This window comes from Rhinoderma darwinii, chromosome 6 (assembly GCF_050947455.1).
Source record: "Rhinoderma darwinii isolate aRhiDar2 chromosome 6, aRhiDar2.hap1, whole genome shotgun sequence".
Taxonomy (NCBI): domain Eukaryota; kingdom Metazoa; phylum Chordata; class Amphibia; order Anura; family Rhinodermatidae; genus Rhinoderma; species Rhinoderma darwinii.
This window is the reverse complement of record NC_134692.1, coordinates 113,171,729-113,199,457: the sequence shown is the minus strand read 5'-3', so window position 1 is coordinate 113,199,457 and position 27,729 is coordinate 113,171,729. Positions and strand designations below refer to the sequence as shown.

At 40.2% G+C, this 27,729-nt stretch overlaps 1 protein-coding gene across 3 annotated transcripts in view; it reads left to right on the top strand.

Annotated features, from left to right (window-relative positions):
- The window catches only part of ERCC4 (ERCC excision repair 4, endonuclease catalytic subunit), a 53,329-nt gene extending 28,809 nt beyond the window's left edge, over positions 1–24,520 (top strand). For all 3 annotated transcript variants that reach the window (XM_075830133.1, XM_075830131.1, XM_075830132.1), the window contains 6 exons: positions 1,932–2,051; positions 3,690–3,800; positions 11,103–11,685; positions 11,971–12,063; positions 18,741–18,853; positions 21,039–24,520. In XM_075830133.1, the coding sequence (XP_075686248.1) occupies positions 1,932–2,051; positions 3,690–3,800; positions 11,103–11,685; positions 11,971–12,063; positions 18,741–18,853; positions 21,039–21,772 (1,754 nt within the window). In that variant the 3' untranslated portion in view covers positions 21,773–24,520. The remainder of the gene's footprint in view (positions 1–1,931; positions 2,052–3,689; positions 3,801–11,102; positions 11,686–11,970; positions 12,064–18,740; positions 18,854–21,038) is intronic.
- Positions 24,521–27,729: the final 3,209 nt, after the last annotated feature.

Here is a 27,729-nt window from a genome sequence, read left to right as displayed (position 1 = left end):
ATTCTCATATTAGGAAATTGTTATGAAGCTCAGTGTTATTACAGTTTCAGCATATAAAACGTATTAACTGTATGAAGAAAAGTTCTACAATGTTTTAATATATTATATTTTAATATTAGTTTAAATCTGTTTGTTGTAATTGGGTTCTTCCAGTGTAAAGAAAATCTGTCCTTGTCATGTGATGATCACACGGGTGCTTGCCTAATTACAAGAAAATCGAATAACTGAACTGTAACGAACCCTGCAACTGTGTCTCCATCACATGACCGGGATAGATTCTCATCATCTAGAAGTAAACCATAAAGAATCCCATACAATGATGGCAAATGGAGATCTTAAAAACCATGAGTTGGTTTAAGTTGATACAAAAAGTGTGTTAGGAGGATGTTCATTATACAATAAATAAGCTTGAAACCAAAATACCCCTTTTAACACATTATTTGTATGTGCATGCAATATTCTAGAATAGTCCCTTCATATATTTTCTTCAGATGGGAATATTCGTCACAATTGGCGTTGCTGTGTGCATCTAAAAAAAAAATTGCTTAGTGCCTGTTCACATTATGCTACAGCCCTATATATGCCGAACGTATCTATAGGCCCCTATTCACTCCGTGTATGTCAAAGAAATATACTATTGGCGTAAGCCTGGCCGATCTAATTCATAATACCTTTATTTTTGCTGAATAGAATAGGAAAGCCGACTACAGTAAAGAAAAGTATACTGCGCTATATACATATATTTTTTTTCCATTGTGAGCCTATTAGCGACATATCTTACTGTATGACCATACAGTGGGATAAGTCTCAGCCTTCAGTCGGAGGTGTACACCACTGTGAAGATTACCGCCAACGTATAGCCCTAGCGTGGTGTGAACACAGCCTTACTCTCAAAACAAATTAAATTACAGTCATTTTTAATGCAGAATTAAGTGGTGATTTCTGGAAGCAAATTTCTGTATCCACGTAAATTTTTATAGAAATTAAAACAGAAACCGTAAAGTTTTTCTTTCCCTAACAGGTTTCTTTATTTTGCAAATGGTTTTTTTTAGTATTATAATTACATTTCAGAAAATTTGGAAAATGTGTAATAATGCAAAGCGGTAATTCTTGGTATAAAATGCTTGCAAAGAGGAATTAGAGATTATTTTAGCATATAAAGAAAAGACTTCTGGGAAGAGGCAGAAGAATGGCTTGGTCCGGCAGAGCGTGGGCACATTTTTGTGAGCCGCTCTGACTAATCGAGGGGCTAAAGCCGTGTACTACCCTCTCTCACATCCATATGCACTAACCGCATATGAAAAAGGGTTGTCTTAATGAGACCACTTCTTTAAAGAGGACCTGTCAACTCTCCTGACATGTCTGTATTAGTAATTATTTCCCCATGAAAATAACAATTCAAGAGCACCTTTTCAGAACTCTACAATGTGCCCTTCTTCTTATTCCTCCTGGAAATGTATGCATAAATTGATAACCGGGCACTACCATACCCCTTGTCAATTGGGTGGACACTGTCAGCGATGATTGGACAGTGCCAGACTGTAGGAACACGCCCCATTGACCAGATGAATAGTAACAATCATTGGTCCATTTATTTGTACATTTCCAGGAGGAATAACAGAGTGCAAAGTTCTAAGAAAAGATGCTCCAGAATTTTTATTTTATGGGAAAACAGTAATGTCAGGAGAGATGACAGATCCTCTTAAACAAAACATACGAAAGATGTAATGGATGAAAACTTTCTTCACCTTGCCGACTGTTTCCAAAAACCTAGAAAATTGTGCACAATACAAAAAAGACTTACATTACAAAGTGACTGTTCTATTTAGTCACTGGATATCTGTATTTGTTAACATGTGTAGAACCCTCATGCACGGCGCAGTCTGTAGATGTCCAGAAGTTAGTTTGAATTTTTTTCCCTTTCTATTCAGGCTGGCTGTTTCTTGACTCAAGTACATCCATGTTTGTTCATGCTCGAGGCCGTGTCTATAGTGTTCCCGACTCAAAATCTACTAAAAAATGTAAAACTGCAGAACCAACCGACAAGCATGGTAAGTAGAACAAATATATTTACAATTCACTCTTCACAAAAAAATAATAAGAATTCCATAACCTCCTGTTCAAACCAAGGTCATTTTCTGACCAGAAGCTTTACCCCCCCCCCCCCCCCCGGCTCATTTTCACGTTTTAGCCATGTGCCGACTTAAATTGTTGTTCTATTACTCTTCCAACCTCCATTTATTTGTTTGGTTTTTTTTGTTTTTTTTTTCTCAGAACATGTTGGGCTTCCATATTGTGTAAAAAAAAATAAAATAGATAGATTTTACTTTTTTTATTTTTATTATTTTTTTGAAATATGGATAAAAAATGTGAATGTGTTTTTAGGTGTTTTTTTGACACCTGAATACCCATTTGGCAGCTTCTGCCGACTTCAACTATACCAAATATGTGTGCATTTCTCGCACGCTGGGCGCAAAGCGGAGCTTACTAACTGGCTTTTGGAGAGCAGTTTTCCAACACTGGTTTTCTCACAACGTGACAGGCGGTCATACACGCTGGTCATACACGCTGGTCATACACGCTGGTCATACACGCAGGTCACTCCACTAACTTTGTGCTCGCTGTGTCCTGTAAGTAAAGCTGCTCTGTTGTCTGTGTGTGAAATGCTGTTATAACCTCTTTATTATCTCTGCTGAATTATGCAATATTATTCCGTATTTATGTGAATGTATCTTGTCTAGTACTAATAGTTTAACTTTACCATGGGTCTATTCCTTAGTGGTACACAAATTAATATGATATATAACAAAAGTCTCTGGAAACAACAGGCAGTAGATATTGGATACATAGAAGCATTGTATGCATTCTGTTGATAGCATCTTTTTTAGGGTCCGTTCACACAGATTTTTTTTTTACGCGGAAAACGCGTCAAAAAACGCCCTAAAATGCCTCCTATTGATTTTTATCTTCGGACGTTTACGCCTCTGACCTCCCATTCACATCAATGGGAGGCAGAGAAAGCGTATTTCGCTGCATTTTTTTCCCCATGGCGCTCAATGGCCGCAGGTAAAAATTGGCGTTCAGGCAGATCAAAATATGCCTGCAAAAAACTCAGTGTGAACCCAGCCTTACTCAATGTATGTGTCCCCTTGCTTTTTTAAATTATTTCCCAATAAAATAGATTATGTTTTAACTCCAATTGAAGTTCTTCATGGTCTATAGGCTCCTACTTTTTTTTTCGAGTCAGTTGAAATTTGAATAGTTATGCATTCAATGTTGTAAGATTTTATTTTTTTTTTCCATATAGGAGACCAATGAGTTCCCACTTTTTTTCTCCCCCATGGACTTTGCAGAAAATGTGCATCAAAATTTTCTTGTGGTACAGGCAGGTTTTGGTGCAGATTTTATCCTATGAATTACAAAGGGTGAATCCACTGTAAAAATCCGCAACAGAATTCACATTCTGCGTATACGAAAATGTGCAGTATTCCTTCCATTCCACGTTGATTTTATTAAAAACTCCATCCATATGTATTTGAACTTGTGCTTGAAATTGCTGCCGATTTTCAGTGCAGAATACACACTGAAAATCTGCAGGAATTCCAGTGTATGATTTCACCCCTTGTCTGACTAGCAAACTTACTTATGTTTTCACCCTTCTTTTTTTTTTTCTAAATCTGTATTATCAGATGGAAAGAGGGAGCTGGTTCTAGAGAGCAACCCTAAGTGGGAAGCATTGAATGAAGTGCTGAAAGAGATTGAAATGGAGAACAAGAACAGTGAAGCTCTAGATGGGCCAGGTAAGATTATTTTATATGGAGAAGGCTGCAGTCATGCCGTAGACCATGTGCACACAAAGCAGATATTTTCTGCTACAGAGATGGTCTGAAAGGTGATGCAAGTTCTGCATGTTAATTTGTGTGCACATTGCAATGGGTAAAATACATAAGTCCAGAAGTATGCTACAGATCGGGCATACTGCTTAAAGAGGCTCTGTCACCAGATTTTGCAACCCCTATCTGCTATTGCAGCAGATCGGCGCTGCAATGTAGATTACAGTAACGTTTTTATTTTAAAAAAACGAGCATTTTTGGCCAAGTTATGACCATTTTTGTATTTATGCAAATGAGGCTTGCAAAAGTCCAAGTGGGTGTGTTTAAAAGTAAAAGTCCAAGTATTAAAAACGCCCCGATGTACGCACCTAATACACGCCCACTTGGACTTTTACTTTTAAACACACCCACTTGGACTTTTGCAAGCCTCATTTGCATAACTACAAAAATGGTCATAACTTGGCCAAAAATGCTCGTTTTTTAAAAATAAAAACGTTACTCTTATCTACATTGCATCGCCTATCTGCTGCAATAGCAGATAGGGGTTGCAAAATCTGGTGACAGAGCCTCTTTAAAAAGGCTCTGTCACCAGATTATAAATGCCCTATCTCCTACATAATCTGATCGGCGCTGTAATGTAGATTACAGCAGTGGTTTTTATTTTGAAAAACTATCATTTCTGTGCAAGTTATGAGCTAGTTTAGATTTATGCTAATGAGTTTCTCAATGGACAACTGGGCGTGTTTTTACTTTTTACCAACTGGGTGTTGTACAGAGGAGTGTATGAGGCTGACCAATCAGTGACCAGTCAGTGTCCTGCACTTCTCATTGTTCCAGCCCAGCATGATCCACAGCACAGAGTGATTGTGGCAGTGAAAGAAGCTGGGCCGGAACAATGAGAAGTGTATGAGGCTGATTAGTCACTGATTGGTCAGCGTCATACATTTCTTTACAACACCCACTTGGTCAAACGTAAAAACACGCCCAGTTGGTCTTTAAGAAACCAAATCTAAAATTGCTCATAACTTGCTCGTTTTTCAAAATAAAAACCACTGTTGTTATCTACATTACAGCGCTGATCAGATTATGTAGGAGATAGGGCACTTATAATCTGGTGACAGAGCCTCTTTAATTCAAAGTTCACAGCTTTCCCTCAAATCTGCATGATTTATAAAACCCCAATCACATGCGTTGTACTGTACTTGAGTTTTGGATTATCAGTGTGCGGCACCTGTAAATATCGCCTTATATTCAATGCGCTCATTCATTGTAATTATGTCAGTGAACCGTGCAGATTCCTTAATGAATAACTATGCAAGGGCGAAGCTTGCTGGACCGGAAACCAGCGTAGTCATTTACGAAGTACTGGTGGCCCATACTGCTTACATCATTTTTTTTACTTCCTCCTGCCGGTTCTCCGTGCTTGAGCAGAGATTGCCAGTCCAGTTTTTTTGATTTCTATAAATTGACCTGATGGAGGTTTCTTTAAACCTGTTCCCGACCACCCTTACTTCAACAATGTCTTTTGGAGTTGCTGTTGAAAATGCTTATGAGCTCTCCAGTGGCTGTTATTAAAGGGGGTTTTCCCAACTTGGACATTTATGGCATGTCCACAGGATATGCCATAAAAGTCCGATAGATGTGGGTCCCACCTCTGGAACCCGCACCTATCTCTAGAATGGGGCCCCCTAAACCCCGTTATAGCTTACTTGGCTCCGCTGCCTCCCGGACACTTCCTGGTTAGGTAGTCGGGAATTACATAAACAGCCGGTGCTCGCTAAGCTACGCTGTTTCCGTTACTGTCATAGCAGTAAATGGGAGTTACTGAAACAGCGTAGTATGGCGAGCTACGCTGTTTCCGGAACTTGGTAGCTACAGAAACCGCGTAGCTTGCTGTGCTACGCTGTTTCCGGAACTTACGTTCACTTCTATGGGAGTTACGGAAACCTCGTAGCTCAGTGAGCTCGGCTGTTTCCGGAACTTCTGACCACCTAACCAGGATGTGGCCGGGAGGCAGCGAGAGCCGAGTAAGCTAGAACGGGGTTTAGGGTGCCTCGTTCTAGAGGTAGGTGTGGGACCCGCATCTATCGGACTTTTATGGCATATCCTGTGGATATGCCATAATTGTCCAAGATGGGAAAACCCCTTTAACAGCTCCTGTACTTGGGGAGGCCTCGTGAAACTCCGATTCCAGCTGTTTATCCCTTTTATGTCCGTGACCGCCGTATGATCAAAGGGGACTCGCCTATTGAATCTTGTCACCGGAAACCCAGTGATGTGATCGGAGACTGGGGGAACCCACTGCAGTCAGCCCTGGGGACCTAAAAATGAGTGACACAGTGTTATAATATATTAGCATACAGGGGTATGCTAATACATTCTAAGCACAAAATAATGTTACTTAGACGTCATCCATGGGATAAAAAAAAATATTACAGAAATGTCCACATAAAGCCATTATTTAGTATAAAACCTTTCATTGCACATACATTACATAAAAATAAAAAAATCTACACGTACTAGGTATCGACACAACCGTAATAACCTGAAGAATTAATGGTTATTTAGTGTAATTGTGAAAGGTATAAAAAATAAACAAATAAAACTGTCGAAAATCACTTTTTTTTATATATATGTTGACTCCGCAAAAATAAATGCCATAAATTACAGTTACTTATTTGTACCCGTAAACTGTGCAGGAGAAAAATACAAATTCTTATGTATAAAACAAGCCACGTCTATGAAAAATGTAAAAATATATTACTGCTGAGGGGCAAAATGTAAAAAAAAAAATGTAGCTGGTCATTTAGGCCTTTTCAGGCTTGGTCATTAAGGGGTGTAGGGAAGGTCCATCTTCGGTGAATTTCTGCTTGTATTTGAGGGAATTTTCATATACCTATACCTGAAGCATGAGATATGATTAGGCTACTAGGAGAACAGTTTATATATAAATGTATTTGATTGTATAGATATTTTATACTTTTAGTCCCTATTTTTTAGATTGTTCCTAATGAGAACAGTCTCAATAATTTTATTCAAATCTTTTTTAGTAAGTATACAGTATATAGAAGATGGAGCGTGTAAGATGTACACATGCTGAAATTCCTGTAACCACTCTGTTTGGCTCAATTTCGCCCAGTGTAACGGTGTGGTGTGTTTGTTTTTTTGTGTTGAACCGGTCGTTAAAGAGGACCAGTCTGCTCTCCTAGTACGTACTTACATTCCTTATAAAATAACAATGTTTGGGACCCTTTCCATAGAGCTCTGCATTGTTCCCTTCCTCCGTTATTCCTCCTGGAAATGTATGAAAAAATTGGCAGCTGGGTGTTGCCATTACCCTTGTCAACAGGGTGCGTATCTAGACTGTCATCACTGATTGGACAGTGTCAGTGTGTCGGGACGTGTTGTTTTATGGGAAATGTGTTTCGTAAAACAGACATGAGGGCATGTTGGCATGATAGAAATTGTATTGTAAGATGTATTACAGCAGGCATAAGGCAGTCTTGTGCGTAGTATAGAATATTACTTCGAATCTCTACTCCAATATGTTTGCAAAAATTTTAGAGGGCAGAAAAACCTCAGAAGCCCAAAAAAAACTGTATTGCTTTCCATATCATGCGATTCTAAACTTTAGCCTTTAGTTCTCACTGATTCTAGGTTGCTTTGGTTGAAATAGCCAAGACTTTGTCACCGGGTGTCTTACCGCTAGCTGGCGGGGCACTTACTACCTAATGGTCACTTCTAGCTTTCTCAGAACTGCAGCGTTCTTGCAAAATGTGTCCCAAGAAATGCCGTTCAACTGCAACTTCTCAACACTGGTGCAAAATTAGACTACCCATTTAGGAGGGGGGGGGGCTGCTTATTACAATTGCACACAGGCGTCTAACGGGAGATTGACTACACGGTTACGTGTAGCGCACCATGCTGGCTAGCAGCCAATTGGCCATGTCTGTACTATTAGAAACTGGGCAGTCCGCCGGATTTAAGTACACCACACAAAGTACTGCCACCCTATTCTCACCCAAAATCACGAGGCCAGCACACATCCTGCAAAAATAATAAACATAATGTATTCGTTGATATCTTGGACAAATTACGCAGGCTCGCATCTCGTGTCAAGGGTATTCATTGTATTGCAAATTCCTTCACGAATATTAACAGCGAGTCCCTGACGGTGGAATTAAAATGATTTCATATCACCGAAAGAAAGAGCCCATAATTACTTCTAGAAATAATAGTTCAAAGACTCCCTTAAAACCCTATTCACACTGAGTTTTTTTTTTGGGTTTTTTTTACAGGCAGAAAAAAAATCTGCCTCTGAATTCCTTCGGGAATATTAAGGCAGCTTTTGAACTGCCTGCACATATTTTTCTGCGTTTTTTTGGTGGCGTTTTTTGCCCGCGGCCATTGAAGCAAATGCAAGGATCGGGAGCAGAAAACGCTGCGAAAAATACTCAAATGAGCGCCGGATTCTCTTCTTTTTATTTTATTTATTTCCCCTCTACCTTTCATTGATTCAATGGGTGGTCAGACGCAGAAACTGTGGCAAGAAAGCCGCTTTATTTTTTCCTGCGAGCAGGCAATACCTTTTGGCTGCCCGGGAAAAAACGCCTCTGCCTCCCAGTGAAATCAATGGGTGGTTTTTCAGACGTTTTTCAGCGCGGAGCGAAAGCAGTTTTCGTGTCAAAATCGGCGCCAAAAAACTATTGTGTGAACTTGACCCCAAGTCCCCATGCACATGACCGTAGATTTTATCTGTAATTACGGACCCATTCATTTCTATGGCCGGCTGACACCTTCCTGTATACTTAAGGGAAGGTGTCCGGGCTGTAGAAAGTTTCTGTAAAGAATAGGACATGTCCTATTTTTTATTTTACAGACCGTGCTCCCATACTTTTTATAAATGGTAGCACGGTCTGCAAATGCGGGTGACTGTCTGCGGTCGGCCATGCCCATAATCACTGACCGTGATTACGGGCACTATCGTTTGTGTGTGCCTAAGGGTCGAAATGTTGCACATGTTTGAAGTAAAACCTTATGGTTTTTCATATGATGATGTGGTTCATTCCTTCCTTTGAATTTGTAGAAAAAGTGCACATGGCGTATCATTACTATGATCAGCGAGAGTAATCCAAAGTAAGGCTGGGAGAAGTAGGGGATCTATTCCCACTTCCCTATTAGTGTCCTCTCTTTTTTTTTTTTTTTCCCAGACAATCCTTCTATTTTTATTTTAAACTTTTACCGTCAGGAGAGGCTCTGCTGTTCTTCTTTCCTTTTTTGTGTAAACCGGACTCCTCGATCACTTAAAATCCGCAACATTTTCTGTTTTATATGAACTCTTGTAAACTGAATCCATAAAGAATAACATATTCCCTGTATATCATTTTCTATAAGATTCTGTAACCCGTAGCTTTGTTTCCTACTGGCACTGCAGTTTTCAGAGTGTCTCTTTTGTTATAGTAACCCCGCTCTGACATCTGCCACCAAGAATGGTACATGAGAGGTTATATTTTTAGCATTAACCTGACGGCGTATTATGAAGTGTAATATCACGTATCCGACAACTTCTGACATGTTTTCATGAGGATCATTGCATTGTTTGTTTACATATCTGTCAGCGAGATCAATCGTGTTAAACCAGATCGAGAATAAAACTGATTTTCTGTAATTCTGGTGAAGGTCCCGTCTGTTTTGTGCTGGACCTCTGAGCTGTCTACATTCCCGGCTGGTATAGGATTACACGTGTGTGGCCTTTTTAGATCTAATTTCTTCTCACTCAAGTTTTTGAGGTTTCTGAAGGTCAGTTGCAACACTGGTAAATGTAAATGCATTGTTGCTTTTTGTGGAGTCACACACAAATATTTTGGCTGGTTTAACATCACAGTGATACATTTTTGTGATATTTCTCTAAGCTGCCCATTTACATACACAGATATTTTGCTGTTATTGGAACAAATTTAACTTTAACACTACCAACACGCTACGATTGTACTGAGAACTATAGCCGGAGAGATATTTCAAGTCGGGTCATGTCAACTGACACACACTGGACACACTCGCTCCAAAACGACTACTGTACATACATATTCCATTGCATAAATTCTCTGTTTCATTTTTTTCATTACAGTATTGGGTGTTTTTTTTTTTGCCATAAGTCAACAGTACATGTTAATACATAAAACTGTGTAATATATCTGATCAGCGAAAAGTGTGATTTTTCTCGCTTCCTGTTGTCTGTCGTGCCCCTTTCCGTGTCTGCAGGCGCTCTATAAGGCCGGGTTCCTACGTATCGTAAGCGCTGTGGAATTTCTGTGCGTAAATTCCGCAGCATTTATAGTAGCAGCAAAGTAAAGGAGATTTTTCCAAATCTCTTGCACACGCTGCGGAAAAGATCCACTGAGTAAACGCTTATAAATTTAACAGATTCTTAATCCGCAGCATGTCTATTTATACTGCAGATTTGTTGCTATTCTGCTGCAGGTTTTCCCCATTTTATTCAATGGGATGTAATACCTGCAACAAATAGCAAGTGTTGTGACTTTTGCGGCGGAAAGGCTGCAATTCCGCAGCAAAAATCGCAAATGAGGGAAAAAATTTGGAGGGGCAGTTTAAAGTTTAATTTAAAAAAAAGCTAATACCCCCAGCCGTTGTCGCTGTGACGCATTCCTCTGTTCCCCATCGAAGCCGGCCTCCTGGGATGATGTTTCATCCCATGCGGCCGCTGCAGCCAATTACAGGCTGCATTGTCCCAGGAGGCCGAACTACGCGGAGAACTGAGGGCTGTGTCGCCACAACCGCAACAGCCGGGCTAATAGCTTTTATTTTTTCTTCTCTCGTCAAGCACTGGTTTCTGAAGTGGAGATTCCGCCCAAGAAACTAAAAGCAGCTGCAGTTTCTGACTCCCCCCTCCCTCCCCCCTCTTTCTCTGCATGCTGTGAGAGGGGAGAGGGAGCAGAAGTGGCTCAGAGTGCTGTACATAGCCCTAGCATCACACCAGGAATAGACCACCCACTCAGCAAGCATGGAGAGGGAAAATATGCATTTTGTAAAAATGGAATATATTATATGAAGTCCATACACACTATATTATAATACAATCATTTCATCGGTCATTCTATGTTTGGGGAAAAAGGGTAAAACCTTTTTAGTATATTTTGAAAAAATAAAACTTCTAGAGGAAAGCTATTCAGATTTTTCTAGTTTGATTTCCAAATTTGATCCGTCATTTTTGCTTTGATCAGTCCTATTGGTATTTTTTTTTTCTATCAGGCCGTGTGCTGATTTGTGCGAGTGATGATCGTACCTGTGCTCAATTGAGAGAATATATTGCAGTGGGGTCTGAAGCCCTGTTGATGAGACTGTACAACAAAACCTTTGGGAAGGATGAAAAAGCTGCTGAAGTGTGGCTGAAAAATCGAAAAGCTGTCAAGAAGAAGGATCTGGGTGCGAGTGTGAAAAACTCTCGGGCAAAGAATAATACAGAGGGCACAAGCAAACAGAAAAAAAATCTCAAGAAGACTGAACTGACTTTAACCCAGATGATGGGAAAAGCAGAAGACGATGATGTTGGGAAAGATCAAGACAAGTATACAGAGGAGAGTATTAGCATTGAGAGCAGTATAGAAGAACCGAAATACGAGGACCTTCAATTGAATTTGCCTTCAGACTGTTATTACGGCATCTTGAAGGAGCCGCTCACTGTCATCCATCCTTTGCAAGGTTGCACTGACCCCTATGCACTTACCAGGGTACTGCATGAAGTGGAACCAAGATATGTTGTTTTATATGATACAGAACTCAGCTTTGTGCGACAGCTTGAGATATACAGAGCCAGCAAGCAGAAGACTTTAAGGTATTTATAGGAAAAAGCCTGAGGGTTGTGATTGTGTTATAGCGGCCTAACTGGCCTTTTAAATATTGTGCAACTATAAATGCAATGCATTCTGGGCTTGTGCAGGGCATGAGAAAGCAGCAGTCAGCCAACTGCTTTCCTTCTTGCTGAGGCACTCCATAGGTCATGCTGATGGCATCCACTGGGATGTAAAAGAGGATTACAGCTTCACTTTAATGCATATTTTTATTTGCCTGAAAGTGCTATATATTTTTTTTCACGTTTCTGTTATCTCAAAATTTTTAGAGTTTATTTCCTGATCTATGGTGGATCGACAGAGGAGCAGAGATACCTCACTTCACTCAGGAAGGAGAAAGAAGCATTTGAGCAGCTGATAAGGTAACAATGTGACAACTGAGCGAGAAAAACCTGCCCGAGTCCAAAGTAAACTGAGAGAAAGGAAGTTGTTAATCTTTGACGGAGACAACTGATATATCTCATTTATCTACATGTAGTATATTGTTGCTGTGTGCTTCGTTTCACATTTTCTTGGCTTTTGTTGAACTGCCAGCAGGTGTCACTGTTTCAAATGATATCCATAGGAAGGCTATTACTGTGACTTAAAGAGGCTCTGTCACCAGATTTTGCAACCCCTATCTGCTATTGCAGCAGATAGGCGCTGCAATGTAGATTACAGTAACGTTTTTATTTTAAAAAAACGAGCATTTTTGGCCAAGTTATGACCATTTTTGTAATTATGCAAATGAGGCTTGCAAAAGTCCAAGTGGGTGTGTTTAAAAGTACAAGTCCAAGTGGGTGTGTATTATGTGCGTACATCGGGGCGTTTTTAATACTTTCACTAGCTGGGCGCTCTGATGAGAAGTAACATCCTCTTCTCTTCAGAACGCCCAGCTTGTGACAGTGCAGATCTGTGACGTCACTCACAGGTCCTGCATCGTGACGGCCACATCGGCAGCAGAGGCTACAGTTGATTCTGCAGCAGCATCAGCGTTTGCAGGTAAGTCGATCTTACCTGCAAACGCTGATGCTGCTGCAGAATCAACTGTAGCCTCTGCTGCCGATGTGGCCGTCACGATGCAGGACCTGTGAGTGACGTCACAGATCTGCACTGTCACAAGCTGGGCGTTCTGAAGAGAAGAGGATGTTACTTCTCATCAGAGCGCCCAGCTAGTGAAAGTATTAAAAACGCCCCGATGTACGCACATGATACACACCCACTTGGACTTTTACTTTTAAACACACCCACTTGGACTTTTGCAAGCCTCATTTGCATAATTACAAAAATGGTCATAACTTGGCCAAAAATGCTCGTTTTTTAAAAATAAAAACGTTACTGTAATCTACATTGCAGCGCCTATCTGCTACAATAGCAGATAGGGGTTGCAAAATCTGGTGACAGAGCCTCTTTAAAGAGGCTCTGTCACCAGATTCTCAAACCCCTATCTCCTATTTCAAGTGATCGGCGCTGCAATGTAGATAACAGGAACGTGTTTTGTTTTTTTTAAAAACGTTCATTTTTGGCCAAGTTATGAGCTTATTTATATACATGCAAATGAGCTTTGAAATGGACAACTGGGCGTGTTTTTATTCGTATGTCCAACTGGGCGTGTATTGTGTTTTTAACTGGGCGTGTTTACTTGTTTCACTAACTGGGCGTTGTGGAGAGAAGTGTATGATGCTGACGAATCAGTGACCAATCAGCATCATGCACTCCTCTCTATTCATTTACACAGCGCATAGTGTTCTTACTAGAACGATGTGCAGCCACATACACAAGTGTCCTGATAATGAATACACATGGCCTCCAGCCTGGATGTCACGTGTATTCAGAATCCTGACACTTCTGAATCCTTTCTGTGAGATTTCCAGCAAGGGAAACGAAATCTCGTTTACCTCGTAATCTCACGAGATTACGCGCGGCTTGCTGGAATCTCACAGAAAAGATTCAGAAGTGTCAGGATTCTGAATACACATGACGTCCAGGCTGGAGGTCATGTGTATTCATTATCAGGACACTTGTGTATGTGGCTGCACATCGTTCTAGTAAGAACATGATGCTGCTGTGTCAATGAATAGAGAGGAGTGCATGATGCTGATTGGTCACTGATTCGTCCGCATCATACACTTCTCTCCACAACGCCCAGTTAGTGAAACAAGTAAACACGCCCAGTTAAAAACACAATACACGCCCAGTTGGGCGTACGAAAAAAAACACGCCCAGTTGGACATACGACTAAAAACACGCCCAGTTGTCCATTTCAAACCTCATTTGCATATATATAAAATAGCTCATAACTTGGCCAAAAATGAAAGTTTTTCAAAAAAAAAAATGTTACTGTTATCTACATTGCAGCGCCGATCACATGCAATAGGAGATAGGGATTTGAGAATCTGGTGACCGAGCCTCTTTAAAGAGGCTCTGTCACCAGATTATAAGTGCCCTATCTCCTAAATAATCTGATCGGCGCTGTAATGTAGATAACCGTGGTTTTTATTTTGAAAAACAATCATTGTTGACCAAATTATAAACAATTTTAGATTTATGCTCAATAAATAGCAAGTGCCGCATCTGAGTGGTTTGGGAGGGAGGGGGCCGCATCGGAGCGGTTTTCCCGGTCATCGGGTAATCTGCCTCCTGAAGCCAAGGCTGTTGCTAACAGCCTTTGCTTCAGAGTGATGATCGGAGACCAATAACAGTGGTCTCTGTGAATGGTTTTCACAGTGATCACATGAACGGAGATCACAAAATGAAAAGTTTCTCCTACCTGTCTCTGTCTCTCCTCACACTTGTTACTCTGTATGAGAAGAGATAGAGAGAAAATTTTACAGTGACACTAAAGACACAAAATTACAAAAAATCTAATATATAAACTTTATATAAACTTCAATTGTATACCTAGGCTAGGGTTATCCTTGGGGCACGTTCACACGTGGCAGAGTTTTTCCGCTGCAAATGTTGGTGCAGATTTGCGGCAATTACGCAACGAATCTGCAGCAACATTTGCATATTTGACAGGTAATTCAGACATTGCAGAAAACACAGCGGACTTGCCACATATTTCAGTTTTTGCATTGCAAAGGCTGAAATCCGCAGTGAAATTCCGCTTCTTCTCCGCAACAGACCGTGCATGCTGCAGAGGGAAATTCCGCACCGCAGCCTATGGTCCGCAGCAGAGTTTTCCGCAACATCTGAACTAACTTGCCTAAAAATGGATACAAACAAATGTAAAAAACGGCCGCAGGAGAATTCCACTGCGGACTGTCCGCAGCGTAATTCCACAGCAATTCCGCCACGTGTAAACATGCCCTTAGGGTTATTCTAGGTTCTATTCTAGAGTTAGTCTAGGTTTAGCCTAGGGTTTTTGTGTAGCGTACGTGTGTGACGTCTGTGTATTTTTTTTTGTGCAAAAAAAACAAAACGTTTTATAGTCTACGTGTTTGTTCGACATCAGTTTTTTGTGGCGCGTGCTTTTGTGACGTCCGTGTATTTTTGTCTGTGGAAAAAAAAAAAAGTAAAGAAAAAATAATAAAATTTGTCTGCGTGTGCGTCTGTGGTTACAGTCTTTGTTGTACGTGCGTGTAATTACAATGGCCCATGAAAGGTTCACGCTGGAAGAGGCATACGCCATGTTAATTTCTGACTCTGATAAAAGCGATACAGAAACCGCGTCCGAGGTAGAAACGCTGCAGAGTCCACAAGCACAGGGCATGTCGCAGAAGTACCACAAAACACAGCCCACTCTATTCCCCCAGAATATATTGAGTGGGTACCCACAGAGTCATTTTCCCCTAATATCCCAGAATTTATTGCCACACCAGGGATAAATATTAATGTGGAAAATTTTACAGCCCTCGATTTTTTTTTTTGATTTTTTTTTAAATATTCATTACAGATGAACTATTTGAGCTGGTTGTTAGCCAAACCAATCTGTATGCTCGCAATTCTTTGCTGAAAAGCCAACGTCGTCCTATGCAAAGCAGTGGCACCCCACAAATACTGGCGAACTTAAACATTTTTTGGGGCTCATCCTCAACGTGGGGTTAGTGAAAAAGCCCTCAATCCGGTCATATTGGGCAACAAGCCCTACACATGCCACACCTGTTTTTCCAGCCGTTATGACCAGAAGCCGATATGAAGTGCTAATGCGCTTCCTTCATTTTAACGACAATCACCAAGCCCCCCCCCCCCCATAGTGATCCAGGCAGTGACCGCCTGTATAAAATAAGGCCCCTGATAAAAACTTTGGAGGAGTCATTTATGCCAATGTACAACACCGAAAAAAACCTGGCGGTGGATGAATTGCTGATGAGTTACAAAGGCAGGCTCTCAGTCCGCCAGTACATCCCCCTCAAAGAGCGCAAAATATGGGGTTAAAATCTACAAGCTGTGTGAGCGCGGTACAGGCTACACATCCGCCTTTAGAATTTATGAAGGCAAAGACCGTGATATTACCCAATTATTAGCTCATTTACTTTCACACTGTTTTTGTAGGGAGAACCGAAAGGGAGGGTTGCTTATTGGATAATGTTTCACTGTAAAAATGCAGCAATACTGTATTTTCTGGAAAAATCTATTTTTTATTTCTTTCCACCTATTAAAAATACTCACTATACCCCTAGATGAATATTAGCAGGACATTTATACTTGTCAAAATGACCTGCAGTACCACGGCAAATATAGCGGGGTTCCCTAAAATCAGCTCTGGCGTAAAAAGGCCTCCAAAAGCCAAAATGGACTCCTTCTATGATATGCCCTATAACGGGTCCATATAATAGATTAGACACACATATTTGGTATCGCCGTACACGGGAGAAATAGCAGAATGTGGAAAGGTGTCACTTTTACCAGTATGTCATATGGTGTTTCGAAATGGCTTAAGAAAAGTGACACTTTTGTAAAAAAAAAAATGCAATTTACATTTTTTGGGCCCAAGTTTGGACAAATTCTGTAAAAAGTGTGAAGGGTTAAAACCGAAATTGAACCGCTAGAAATAGACTTTAGTGTGTCTAGTTTGTAGAACACAATGTTTTTTTTTTACCATTATTTATTGGACTTCAAGTCCATTACCCATACATTACTACCATGGTGAAAAAACGAAATTAAGACCTTTTAGTGCGCAATTGAAAAAAGGGGCACTTGTGTTTTATACTATATTTCTGGTCAAAAAAAATAAACTACACCTCCAAGTCAGGTGTCCATATGATCAGGATAAATGAAAAAATATATTTCTATACATTTGTATGATACAATTACTTTTATTTTCAAACTGTTACATTTTAAATGATGAAAAATAAAAAATAAACTTTTTTTTCTGTCTTTCCACGGCTATAAAAAAAAAGTAACAAAAATGTTACCTATACATATATACCACAAAAAGGAAGCACTACATGTCCCAAGAAAACAGTGCAAAATTCACATCGATACATAAAACACATACAGAGTTATACTGCGTTACATCTGTGAATAGCAAAACTGCGAAAATTGCTCTGGTCACTAAGGTTTAAAACACCTTCGGTATTAAGGGGTTAATAGGGTTGTACAGAGGAGTGTATGACGCTGACCAATCAGTGACCAATCAGTGTCATACACTTCTCATTGTTACAGTGTGATTGTGCTGTGGATCATGCTCGGCTGGAACAATGAGAAGTGTATGACGCTGATTGGTCACTGATTGGTCAGCCTCATACACTCCTCTTCACAACACCCACTTGGTAAAAAGTAAAAACACGCCCAGTTATCTATTAAGAAACTAATTGGCATAAATCTAAAATTGTTCATAACTTGCTCAAAAATTATTGTTTTTCAAAATATAAAAAAACACCTGTTTTATACATTACAGCGCCGATCAGATTATGTAGGAGATACGGCACTTATAATCTGGTGACAGAGCCTCTTAAAGTACTCTGTATACAGACTGGTATTACGACTAAGTAACGCTAGCAAAATGAATTCTCATTGATAAAATATGTTATCTGTTTAATTTATATTGTAGTTGAAAAGGTAGATTTCTGCTGGTAATTTAACACCTGAACTATACAACTGTAATGCGAGAACTTTCCCTATGGTTTATCATATAACAGAATTGTTTTTCAGGCATGTCTAGTGCTTGGTCATGTGTTAAGATCAGCCTCTATAGTCCATTATAAAAGGTGGCTCTAATTTATGGTATTTATGTTTAATTCACCATAGGGGGCAGTATTCTAGTAGTGCTTAGATGTCCGCTTACAGGCAAACAGACTTGGATATAGACCGTTTTATTCTCTGAGCAGTTGTCCCTTCTCTCCCCTCACTTCTCTTGGCAGGGCAGACAAAGTATATTACCCTCAGCTGGGGGAAGATGTTTGGGCGGTGACATTACAAAACGACCTGTAAAGTAGAACGTACACATTAGATAAATGTTGGTTGATCTGGCCATCTCCCCGTAAAGGAGGCAAGGATCAGGCATTTATAGATTTTAAAATGCAAAATCCTTCACAAAGGTGTTGAGCACTGGCAGGGGGTCTGACCGTTTCTTATTGCCCTCTTCTTACTGAAATAAACATGCATGCACTCTTAGGGCTTATTCACACGAACGTGAATCTCGTCCGTGTAAAAATAGGACGTGTCCTATTTTCCTACGTGTCACGCATCTTTCCATAGACTAGGCTAAGGGGGATCTGTGACAACGGGTCCACTTCGGACGTGGAAAACTGCAGTTTTTCATGTCCGAGGTGGGCTACGTTCTTGTGAATGTAGCCTAAGGTTGAGTTCACACGTTGCAGATTTGTCACAGAATTTGTTGCGGATTTGATGCAGAGCTCACGTTTTTGCATAGGGTAAAATATGCAATGAAAATCTGCGACCTGTGAACTTAGCCTAAGGAGAACCAAGTGTTCATGTTTATGGGGTTGTCTGAGAACATACATAGCTGTTTGCAAAAATTTGATGTTTATGCCGTTGATAAGGGTGGGGCTAAATGTGCTGTTTTTGTTTTGTACCATTATTTATTTTTATTTTATTTGCGCAATATGGGGCGACTAATTCTTAACAAGTATTTAATGTTAATGTTTTTCAGGGAGAAGGCCAGCATGGTAATCCCTGAGGAAAGAGAAGGAAGAGATGATACAAACTTGGATCTTCAGAGAGATGTTACTCCTACTTCAGCTGCTACTGATACCCGCAAAGCTGGTAGGTAGTGTGAGATTTCATCGCTGCTTTCCAAGGAGTTTTCATGGAATTGGAAATGGTTTTCAGGCCAATTATTTTTATCAAGTAAACGTGATTAATATCTTTTGTTGTGAGATGTTTATCTCACATGACAAGCAAAGAAATCTTAAGTGCAAAGGGAACAAATTATGTAAAAGAATGTTAGTCGTCATTTTGTTTGATTTTAAATATTTTTTGCAGATGTAGTATTAACCATTGCTTTGTTGGTTAAATTATCTGTGCATTAAAGTGGACAATGCCCACTTGTTAGAAGGGTCCTTTGAAAATAAGCAGATCACAAAGTATCTCCCCGCTGGGAACCACAGCAATCAGTTGTAATCTGTGTGGAAACATGGCAGTAAGGCTTAGTTTATGTCTGCGTCAGGGCTCCTTTCAGTCCCGTCAGTGATCCGAGGAAAGATATAACCTGTCCTATCTTTCCTCGGATCGGAGACTCTGATCATTTTTCCCAGACCTGATTCACCCGCTACAGTGAATGGGTCCGTGAAGACTATCAGGTGCCACTCGGATGCCGTCAAAAAGGGCCCGAATGGCACAACGGTCGTGTGCACGAGGCGTAAGTTTTCAATTTCCCTGCAGTGCCACCACAGGGGAAATTATGTATTACACAGTGCCCATTCATATCAATTGGTTATCTGTGTAATGCAGGATAGGTCCTTTTTAGAGTGAAAGACACTCTTTGTAACCAAGAGATAAGGACCCTGAACATGGGAACCTCCTCTATTAACTCTCAGATACCCTTATAGGGGAATTTAAAGTGCGCTTTCTAAACTGGACAACTCCTTGAAGTCTCTAATTTGACCACAATGCCTACAAGTTGGTTTCTATTTCTTAAAGTGTACTTATCATTTCAGTTTTGTTTTTCCAACTCGAAGTCTTAAAAATGTGAGTTCAATGGAAAAAGCCGCCCTCCTAGTGACTGATTCAGACAGCCAACATTTTATCATTTAAAGGGTTTTTCTGGGACTACACATCAATGGCACATACTGAGGTGATGGGGGTCTAAACCCTGGCAGTCAGCCATATAAATGGACCATAGTGCCTGTTGGACATAGCAATGCCCTATATAGGGAGATACTATCCAAGTTTGACTGAATTGCTCATTAATGAACAGATTCTCCAACAAGAGGTAGGATCTCTGAGATAAGGATAGGACCTTATTGCTCTGCAGGTACTGATGGTTTATGCAGCTGGATGTTCAGGAATACATCAAGATGATCCCTAATGATAGGTGATAATGAGGCATCTCTCCATGTCTTTTTTCCCCTTTCCCTCAGACAGGCCCTCTCTCCTTGGGTGTCAATCTGTTACTCTGTGAGCTCATATAGTCTACTGTGTTAGTATTGCTACCATATTCAATATACATTTATTTCATATATCCGTTGTCCCTGTCCGTTTCCCTCTGGCGTGTTACAGAAAAACCGGAGGTAAACTGATGCTGGAACTGATCCCATGGCTTTCTGTGAGATCTGTTCTGGCACATGGGACATAAGTTGTGCTACCGTACGGTGCCGGACCAGTGCAGGAGCCGGATCCAAAAAGCTACCTGCAGCGTTTTTGTGTCTGGCTCCCTGGGAGGTTTGGTGCCGTATCCTATCGTTCAGTACGGTTTGCCGGATGAACGCGGGGTGCTGCCACATCCACCTTCAGGCAGCACATGGCATGGGAGAATAAACCACACAATTGTGGGGTGGGTAGGACAAGCGGGTTGGGATTGGGTAGCTGTAAAGGCACCAAAAACTAGCTCCTCCCTGAAGTTAGGGCTAGTGTTTGGTGCCTTTGAAGTTTGTATACACAGCTCTGCTCAGTCTCCCACGATGACCAAACAAAGCTGATTAGAGAGGTTTTTGCCCATTTGTTTTAGTGATTGGTGAGAGTACAGTAAAAAAAACTTCTGATATGCCAGGATCACGTCAGAAGTTTTGTGAAATGACAAGTACACAACATGTATGTAATCTATCATGTATCCAATCTATCACAATCTATGCACCACTCTGATATAAATGGACACATTTTCAGACCCTAGACTACCGTTTTGGTGGACCACATTGGTAAAAACTGAACCCACCCTAAATGGCTCTTTAAAATTATCCACCTGCCTTTTACATTTAGCACATTAGTCATTCTAGTTTTATTTCATTTCTAGGAGGCCAGCAGCAGAAGAACGTGCAGCACAACATCATTGTCGACATGAGAGAATTCCGGAGCGAGTTACCATCTCTGATCCACAGACGCGGCATTGACATAGAACCCGTCACTCTAGAAGTGGGAGATTACATTCTAACTCCAGACATATGTGTAGAAAGAAAAAGCGTGAGTGACCTGATTGGTTCATTGAACAATGGACGTCTCTACACGCAGAGTGTTTCAATGTGCCGATATTACAAGCGGCCTATACTACTGATAGAATTTGACCCCAACAAGCCATTCTCCCTCACTTCTCGAAGTTCAATCCACCAGGAAATTTCTGTGAACGACCTGACCTCAAAAATCACTCTTCTTACACTCCACTTTCCTAGACTTCGTATTTTGTGGTGTCCATCACCTTATGCCACTGCAGAGCTCTTTGAGGAGCTGAAGCAGAACAGGCCACAACCTGATGCTGCGACAGCCATGGCTATTACTGCTGACTCAGAAACCATCCCAGAATCTGAGAAATATAATCCGGGCCCTCAGGACTTCCTTCTAAAAATGCCAGGGGTCAATGCCAAAAATTGTCGAGCCATAATGAATCATGTAAAGAACATAGCAGAACTGACAACGCTATCTCTAGAGAGATTGTCTGAGATTCTCGGAAACTCTAATACAGCAAAACAACTCTATGATTTCATTCACACGTCTTACACTGAGGCTGTCTCCCAGGGGAAAGCAAAACGTTGATGTGTTTATATATGTTTATGCATTTAAAGAAATTATTATTATTTTTTTTAATCTTTGTAATTTCCAATTTTTTCCGCCAACAGCTACTTAACATAGCAAAAAGATCTTTGTAAGAATTAGATTTTCTCCTACCTTAGGGCCCTTTTACACGGGCCAATGATCGTTCAAGCAAGTATTCATATGAATGATAGTTCCCGATCATTGCCCCGTGCAAACCGGATAACTATAAGCCGATAAATATGCAAACGCTCGTTCATCGGTTGATCGTATCGTTTATGCAGCAGAATATATTATCGTTGTTGGCAGCACATCTCCCTGTGTGATCTGTGTAACAAGTGCTCGTCCCCATTCATTCATGATAATAGCTCTTTGTGAAAGAAGCAAGAGAGACGATCAATGAGCTCTGTCTCGTTAATCGGCGTTTTGTTGTTGCGGCCCATATTGGCCGGTGTAAAAGGACACTAATAAATAATGGTCTTATACCATATCTCATTATAGATGGCAGATAACAAGGAACAATAAATTATATGCAGCTGCTCAGCAAATATAGATCAAATAGACTTTAGGTGTAGTGTCCCTTAACGCATCATCACGTAACTGTACGTGATAAGCTTTAAGAGGAATTATAGTGCGCGCTCACAAGCTGAGCGCGCTCCATACTCAGCGTGTGACAGCCGACACCTCACTGCAACTGGCGGAATCATAGATCGCTTGGATTCCACCCGTTTAACGCCTTAAATGCTGCAGTCAATCGCGACTGCGGCATTTAAATGGTTAGAACTTGTCATCTCCCCCCACACCCCCGCCGGAGGCAATAGGGGGGTGGGGGTGCGGACGGTTGTCATGACAGCCTGGGGGATTCAAAGGAGACTGTCAGTATCACTATAAACTACAATACATTACAATTGCAGTATATCATGCAACTGATCCAATGATCGCTTGCTCAGGTCCCCTAGGAGGACTAATAAAAAAAAACGGTTTTTAGTTTGTTTCTCTTTAATGTTCCCAAAAAAAAAATATTAAAAGTTAAAAAAAAAATACCTTTTCTCATTTTTGTCCCTAAAGCAATGTTAAAAAAATAAATAAAAGTTAACATAACTGGTATGGCCGCATCCGTAAAAGTCCGAACTATCATAATATAGCGTCATTTAACCCACTCCGTGAACGCCGTAAAAAAATATTATATATAAAACACGCAAATTGCAGTCTTTTGGTCACCTTAGCTCTCAAATTTTTTTTTATAAAAAGCGATCAAAAAGTCGCATGTAACCCAAAATGGTAACCGTGAAAACTACAACTCGCTCTGCAAAATTTAAGCCATCACTAAATTAATGGAAAAATAAAGTTATGGCTCTCAGAATATGCGGCAACTTTTTTTTTTTTTTTTTTCTTTTTTTTAGCAAATAGTTTTATTTTTCTAAAAGTGGTAAAATATATAAATTTGGTATCGCCGTAGTCTTATCAACCTGTAGAATGAGGTGAATATGTAGTTTTTACCGCCTGATAGATGCCGTAAAAACAAAACCCACACTAAAAATGATGCCCATTTTTGCCCAATTCACCCCACAAATCTAAAAAATTACCGCTTCTTAGTACATCATGCAGTACAATAAATGGTGCCATGAAAAACTACAACTTGTCCCTCAAAAAACAAGCCCTCATACGGCTATGTTGACCAAGAAATAAGTGTTATGGCTTTTGGAAGACTGGGAGAAAAAAACTAAAATGAAAAAACTCAAATTGACCACGTCCTTAAGGGGTTAAAATCATGTGTACTATTTACTCGGAGCAACAATCTGATCAACGGTGAATTATCAATTTTAATTTTATTAAAGACCCATTTACACGCAGCAATGAACCATCGGTGATTAAAAAAATCAATATGAGGATCTAATGGACAATGTATCGAGTCTGTAATGTAGTCAATTACTGTTTTGTATCCTGTTTAGTAATTTCCCCTTTTACAGCTGATCTCTTTGGTAAAGCCGCAACAGAGGGGTAAAAGTTAGGTTTCGTTCACATCTGCGTTGTGGCTTCCGTTCTAGCCTATCCATCAGAGGACCGCAAGAACGGAAGGTAACGTTTCCATCAAAAAACCCATTGATTTCAATAGGTTTTAACTTTGCATCAGTTGTGCTCATTTAGGCTGCGGTCCGTCAGGTTTCAGTTTTTTTGAAAGTAAAAATACCGTAGTCTGCTGTGCCATTTTTTTCCGTCAAAAATGACAAAAAAAAACGGAAAACTCCTTTCCGTCAGGTTTCCAACATTGAAGTCCATGGATGACTGATACAAAGTAATATGCCATCCTTTTGTATCAGTTATGCATTAAGTTTAGCAGATCCGTATTTTTTCTGCACGTGGTTTGTTTTCCGTTCGTTCATGGGTTCCCTTGACGGGAAGCTCCGACGTAACCCATGAACGGAGTCCTGACACAGATGTGAACGAAGCCTAAAAATGAGAGATGTAAAAATAGAAATGGGTCTGTTATAACTGATGACAAACTGAAAGAAAAGAGTCTGGTTTTTTTTTTTACGGATTCGGTAAACTGATCCGTAAAAAACATATATTTTACCTTCTGTTGCAGTCAGTCTGGCATCCATAGGTCTATCCGTTTTTTTTAGTGTTTTTTTTCATTTCAATGTATCCGCTAAAACTGATGCCACAACGCAGATGTGAACGAAGCCTTATAGAGGCTCTGTCACCAGATTCTGAAATCCCTATCTCCTATTGCATGTGATCGGCGCTGCAATGTAGATAACAGTAACGTTTTGTTTTTTTTTAAAACGTTCATTTTTGGCCAAGTTATGAGCTATTTTATATATATATATATATATATATATATATATATATATATATATATATGCAAATGAGGTTTGAAATGGACAACTGGGCGTGTTTTTTTCGTTATGTCCAACTGGGCGTGTATTGTGTTTTTAACTGGGCGTGTTTACGTGTATGACGCTGACCAATCAGTGACCAGTCAGCGTCATACACTCCTCTCCATTCATTTACACAGCAGCGATGTGCAGCCACATAAACAGAGATTAACGTTAATCAAGTGTCCTGATAATGAATACACATGAAATCCAGCCTGGACGTCATGTGTACTCAGAATCCTGACACTTCTGACTCTTTTCTTTGAGATTTCCAGCAAGGGAAACAAAATCTCGTTTACCTCTGTAATCTCGCGAGATTACGCGTGGCTTGCTGGAATCTCACAGAAAAGAGTCAGAAGTGTCAGGATTCTGAATACACATGACGTCCAGGCTAGATTTCATGTGTATTCATTATCAGGACACTTGATTAATGTTAATCTCTGTTTATGCGGCTGCACATCGCTGCTGTGTACATGAATGGAGAGGAGTGTATGATGTGGACTGGTCACTGATTGGTCAGCGTCATACACGTAAACACGCCCAGTTAAAAACACAATACGCGCCCAGTTGGACATAACGAAAAAAAAAAACGCCCAGTTGTCCATTTCAAACCTCATTTGCATATATATAAAATAGCTCATAACTTGGCCAAAAATTGAACGTTTTAAAAAAAAAAAAAAAAGTTACTGTTCTCTACATTGCAGCGCCGATCACATGCAATAGGAGATAGGGATTTGAGAATCTGGTGACAGAGCCTCTTTAAAGGGAGCCTGTCACCAGCATTTCACCTATTAAACCAGCAATACCAGGTGGTAGTGGGTGAAAAATCATTTCTATATAACATATAATTATCCTCTTAGTCGGCTCTGTAGCTTTAGTATTCAGTTTTTTAGTGTTCCCGCACCGTATGCTAATGAGCAGAAAAGAGTCAAATCTTCATTTGAAAAGAGTCATATCTTCGTTCCTCGAGCCTTTCTGAGTTTACCCCGCCTCCTTACTTTTGATTGACCGCTCCTCGCCTCCCCCCAGCACACAAAATACCACGCTTGTGCATGGCCGTCCCCTGCAAAGGGACACCGAATTATTACGATAAAAGGAGCAAAATGTTTGCAGACCATTATTTACAGTCAGAGGAGGTGTTTAGTAGAGGGGATCGCATCGGCCAGTGAGGGCTAAGTAAAGTTCAATAGGTGAAATGCTGGTGACAGGTTCCCCTTAATGGCATTAGTAGCTTCTGGTTGTAATATACAGGCTTCTAGATGTTTTTTCCTATACTTAAAGGTTTTCTCAGCATCCCTCTAAATATAAAGACCATTTTCCAGTATGAATACTAAAACTAGGAGCTACTAAACCACACTACACTTTACCGTATGATATGGGGGAGGGGGGCATTTAAATATAGCTCAAATAAATGAGGAAACCAAGGCTGCCATAGGGGGCTTGTTAGTGTGTGGTCTATGTGCATGTCCTATACAGTATTTCTGCCGTGGCATTTATTATCGTACCTACGCCACCAATTTTTAACTCAAATTCTATTGCAGCGGCAATTTACTCTTTATGGGAAAAGTTGTATGATGAACATTTACATACAAAACAATGACTGTTTTTATTTTATGAAGCCAATTTAGATCGATAGATTTACTACTGATGCCTGTAAATCATGATCAAAAGGAAACTTATAAAATATACAAATTCTAGTTCAATAGTTTGTAGTCCTGTGCTGAAAGCAGGTGCCTTTTTTTTTTTTCTATCTAGGCCTTTTAATAGGAATTTGAGGTGATTCGCAAAACATGTTCTTAAAAAATACACCCTCCTTCAGTATGTGACACGGCTGCACCCTTTCTGTGCAATGGACAGACGGGGGCACATGTACGGACCTGAAAGCTTCTGTAATGTTTACATGCAGCGGCGGACAGGTCAGTGGGCACTGAAGGTAGGGAATATTTTTTTTAGAACGTGTTTTTGTAAAGCCCTCTCTAAAGCCTGGAAAATCCCTTTAAAAGAATTTTACTGTACATATGTTTCTGCCTGAACACCGTAAAATCTTTTTCTTCCTGCTATATAGCCCTGTGCACACGGTGTATATCGGCAAAATAATAAATTCATGCCTATTTAACATATATGAGCTTTGTGAAAAATCTGTAAATCTGATGATATTAAAGAATAAGGTACTTTTCAGGAATTGTGTGCTTTTTCTTTTGGGGATATATTAGAATTTAATGTAACAAATGAGCTTGAATTCACATATACTGTAGATTCCCTTTGTTAGGTCCAATGCACACGACCGTAAAAAATCCTCCGTAATTGCGAACCGTAATATGGTTCGCAATTATGGACCCATTCAGTTCTGTTGGCCGTGGACACCTTTCCGTATCGCAACAGATAGGTGTCCGTACTTTAGAACTTTACTGCAAAAGATAGAACATGTTCTATCTTTTGCGTTTTACGGGCCGTGCTCCCATACTTTGTATGGGAGAACGGGCCGAAGATGCAAGCTGCGGCCGTCGGCCTGGCCGTTCCCGCAACCGTGGGCCGTGATTACGGGCATGGCCGTGTGCATGAGACCTTAGTGTTTGCTAATACTTACCTTACAGAAAGACATTTGATCGTTCATTCCATCTGATGAAATGTTCCATTCTAATATATATTTTTGTAAATTATTTTTAAGACCAGGCAGGTTTGTATATGGTGCGGTATCTATTGTATGTTAATAAATGTAACGTAAATTTTTCACATACACCTTTGCTTTTGGGTCACGCATTAGTTGGGGCTCCCTTTTCCCTTATTAAATGTTTATGGTTTGATTATATTGACTATGTTGAACACATTTACTAATACTGTCTGAGTTTTAGACTGTGTAAACTTTGACAAGGCAGGCAGAAAATGCGCCAATTTGATCAAGTTGGATTTTGCTGTATGATAAATTTGGCGCATCTATTAAGACAAGCTAGATACTTTTCTCCTGTGCAACCTATCCGTTTTTGGCACATTTTTGGTGCACGTTGTCACATTTTAAGACAATCCCCTTTTGCTAGACCACACCCTTTTCCCATTTAAACACGCCGATTTCTCAAAAACCTA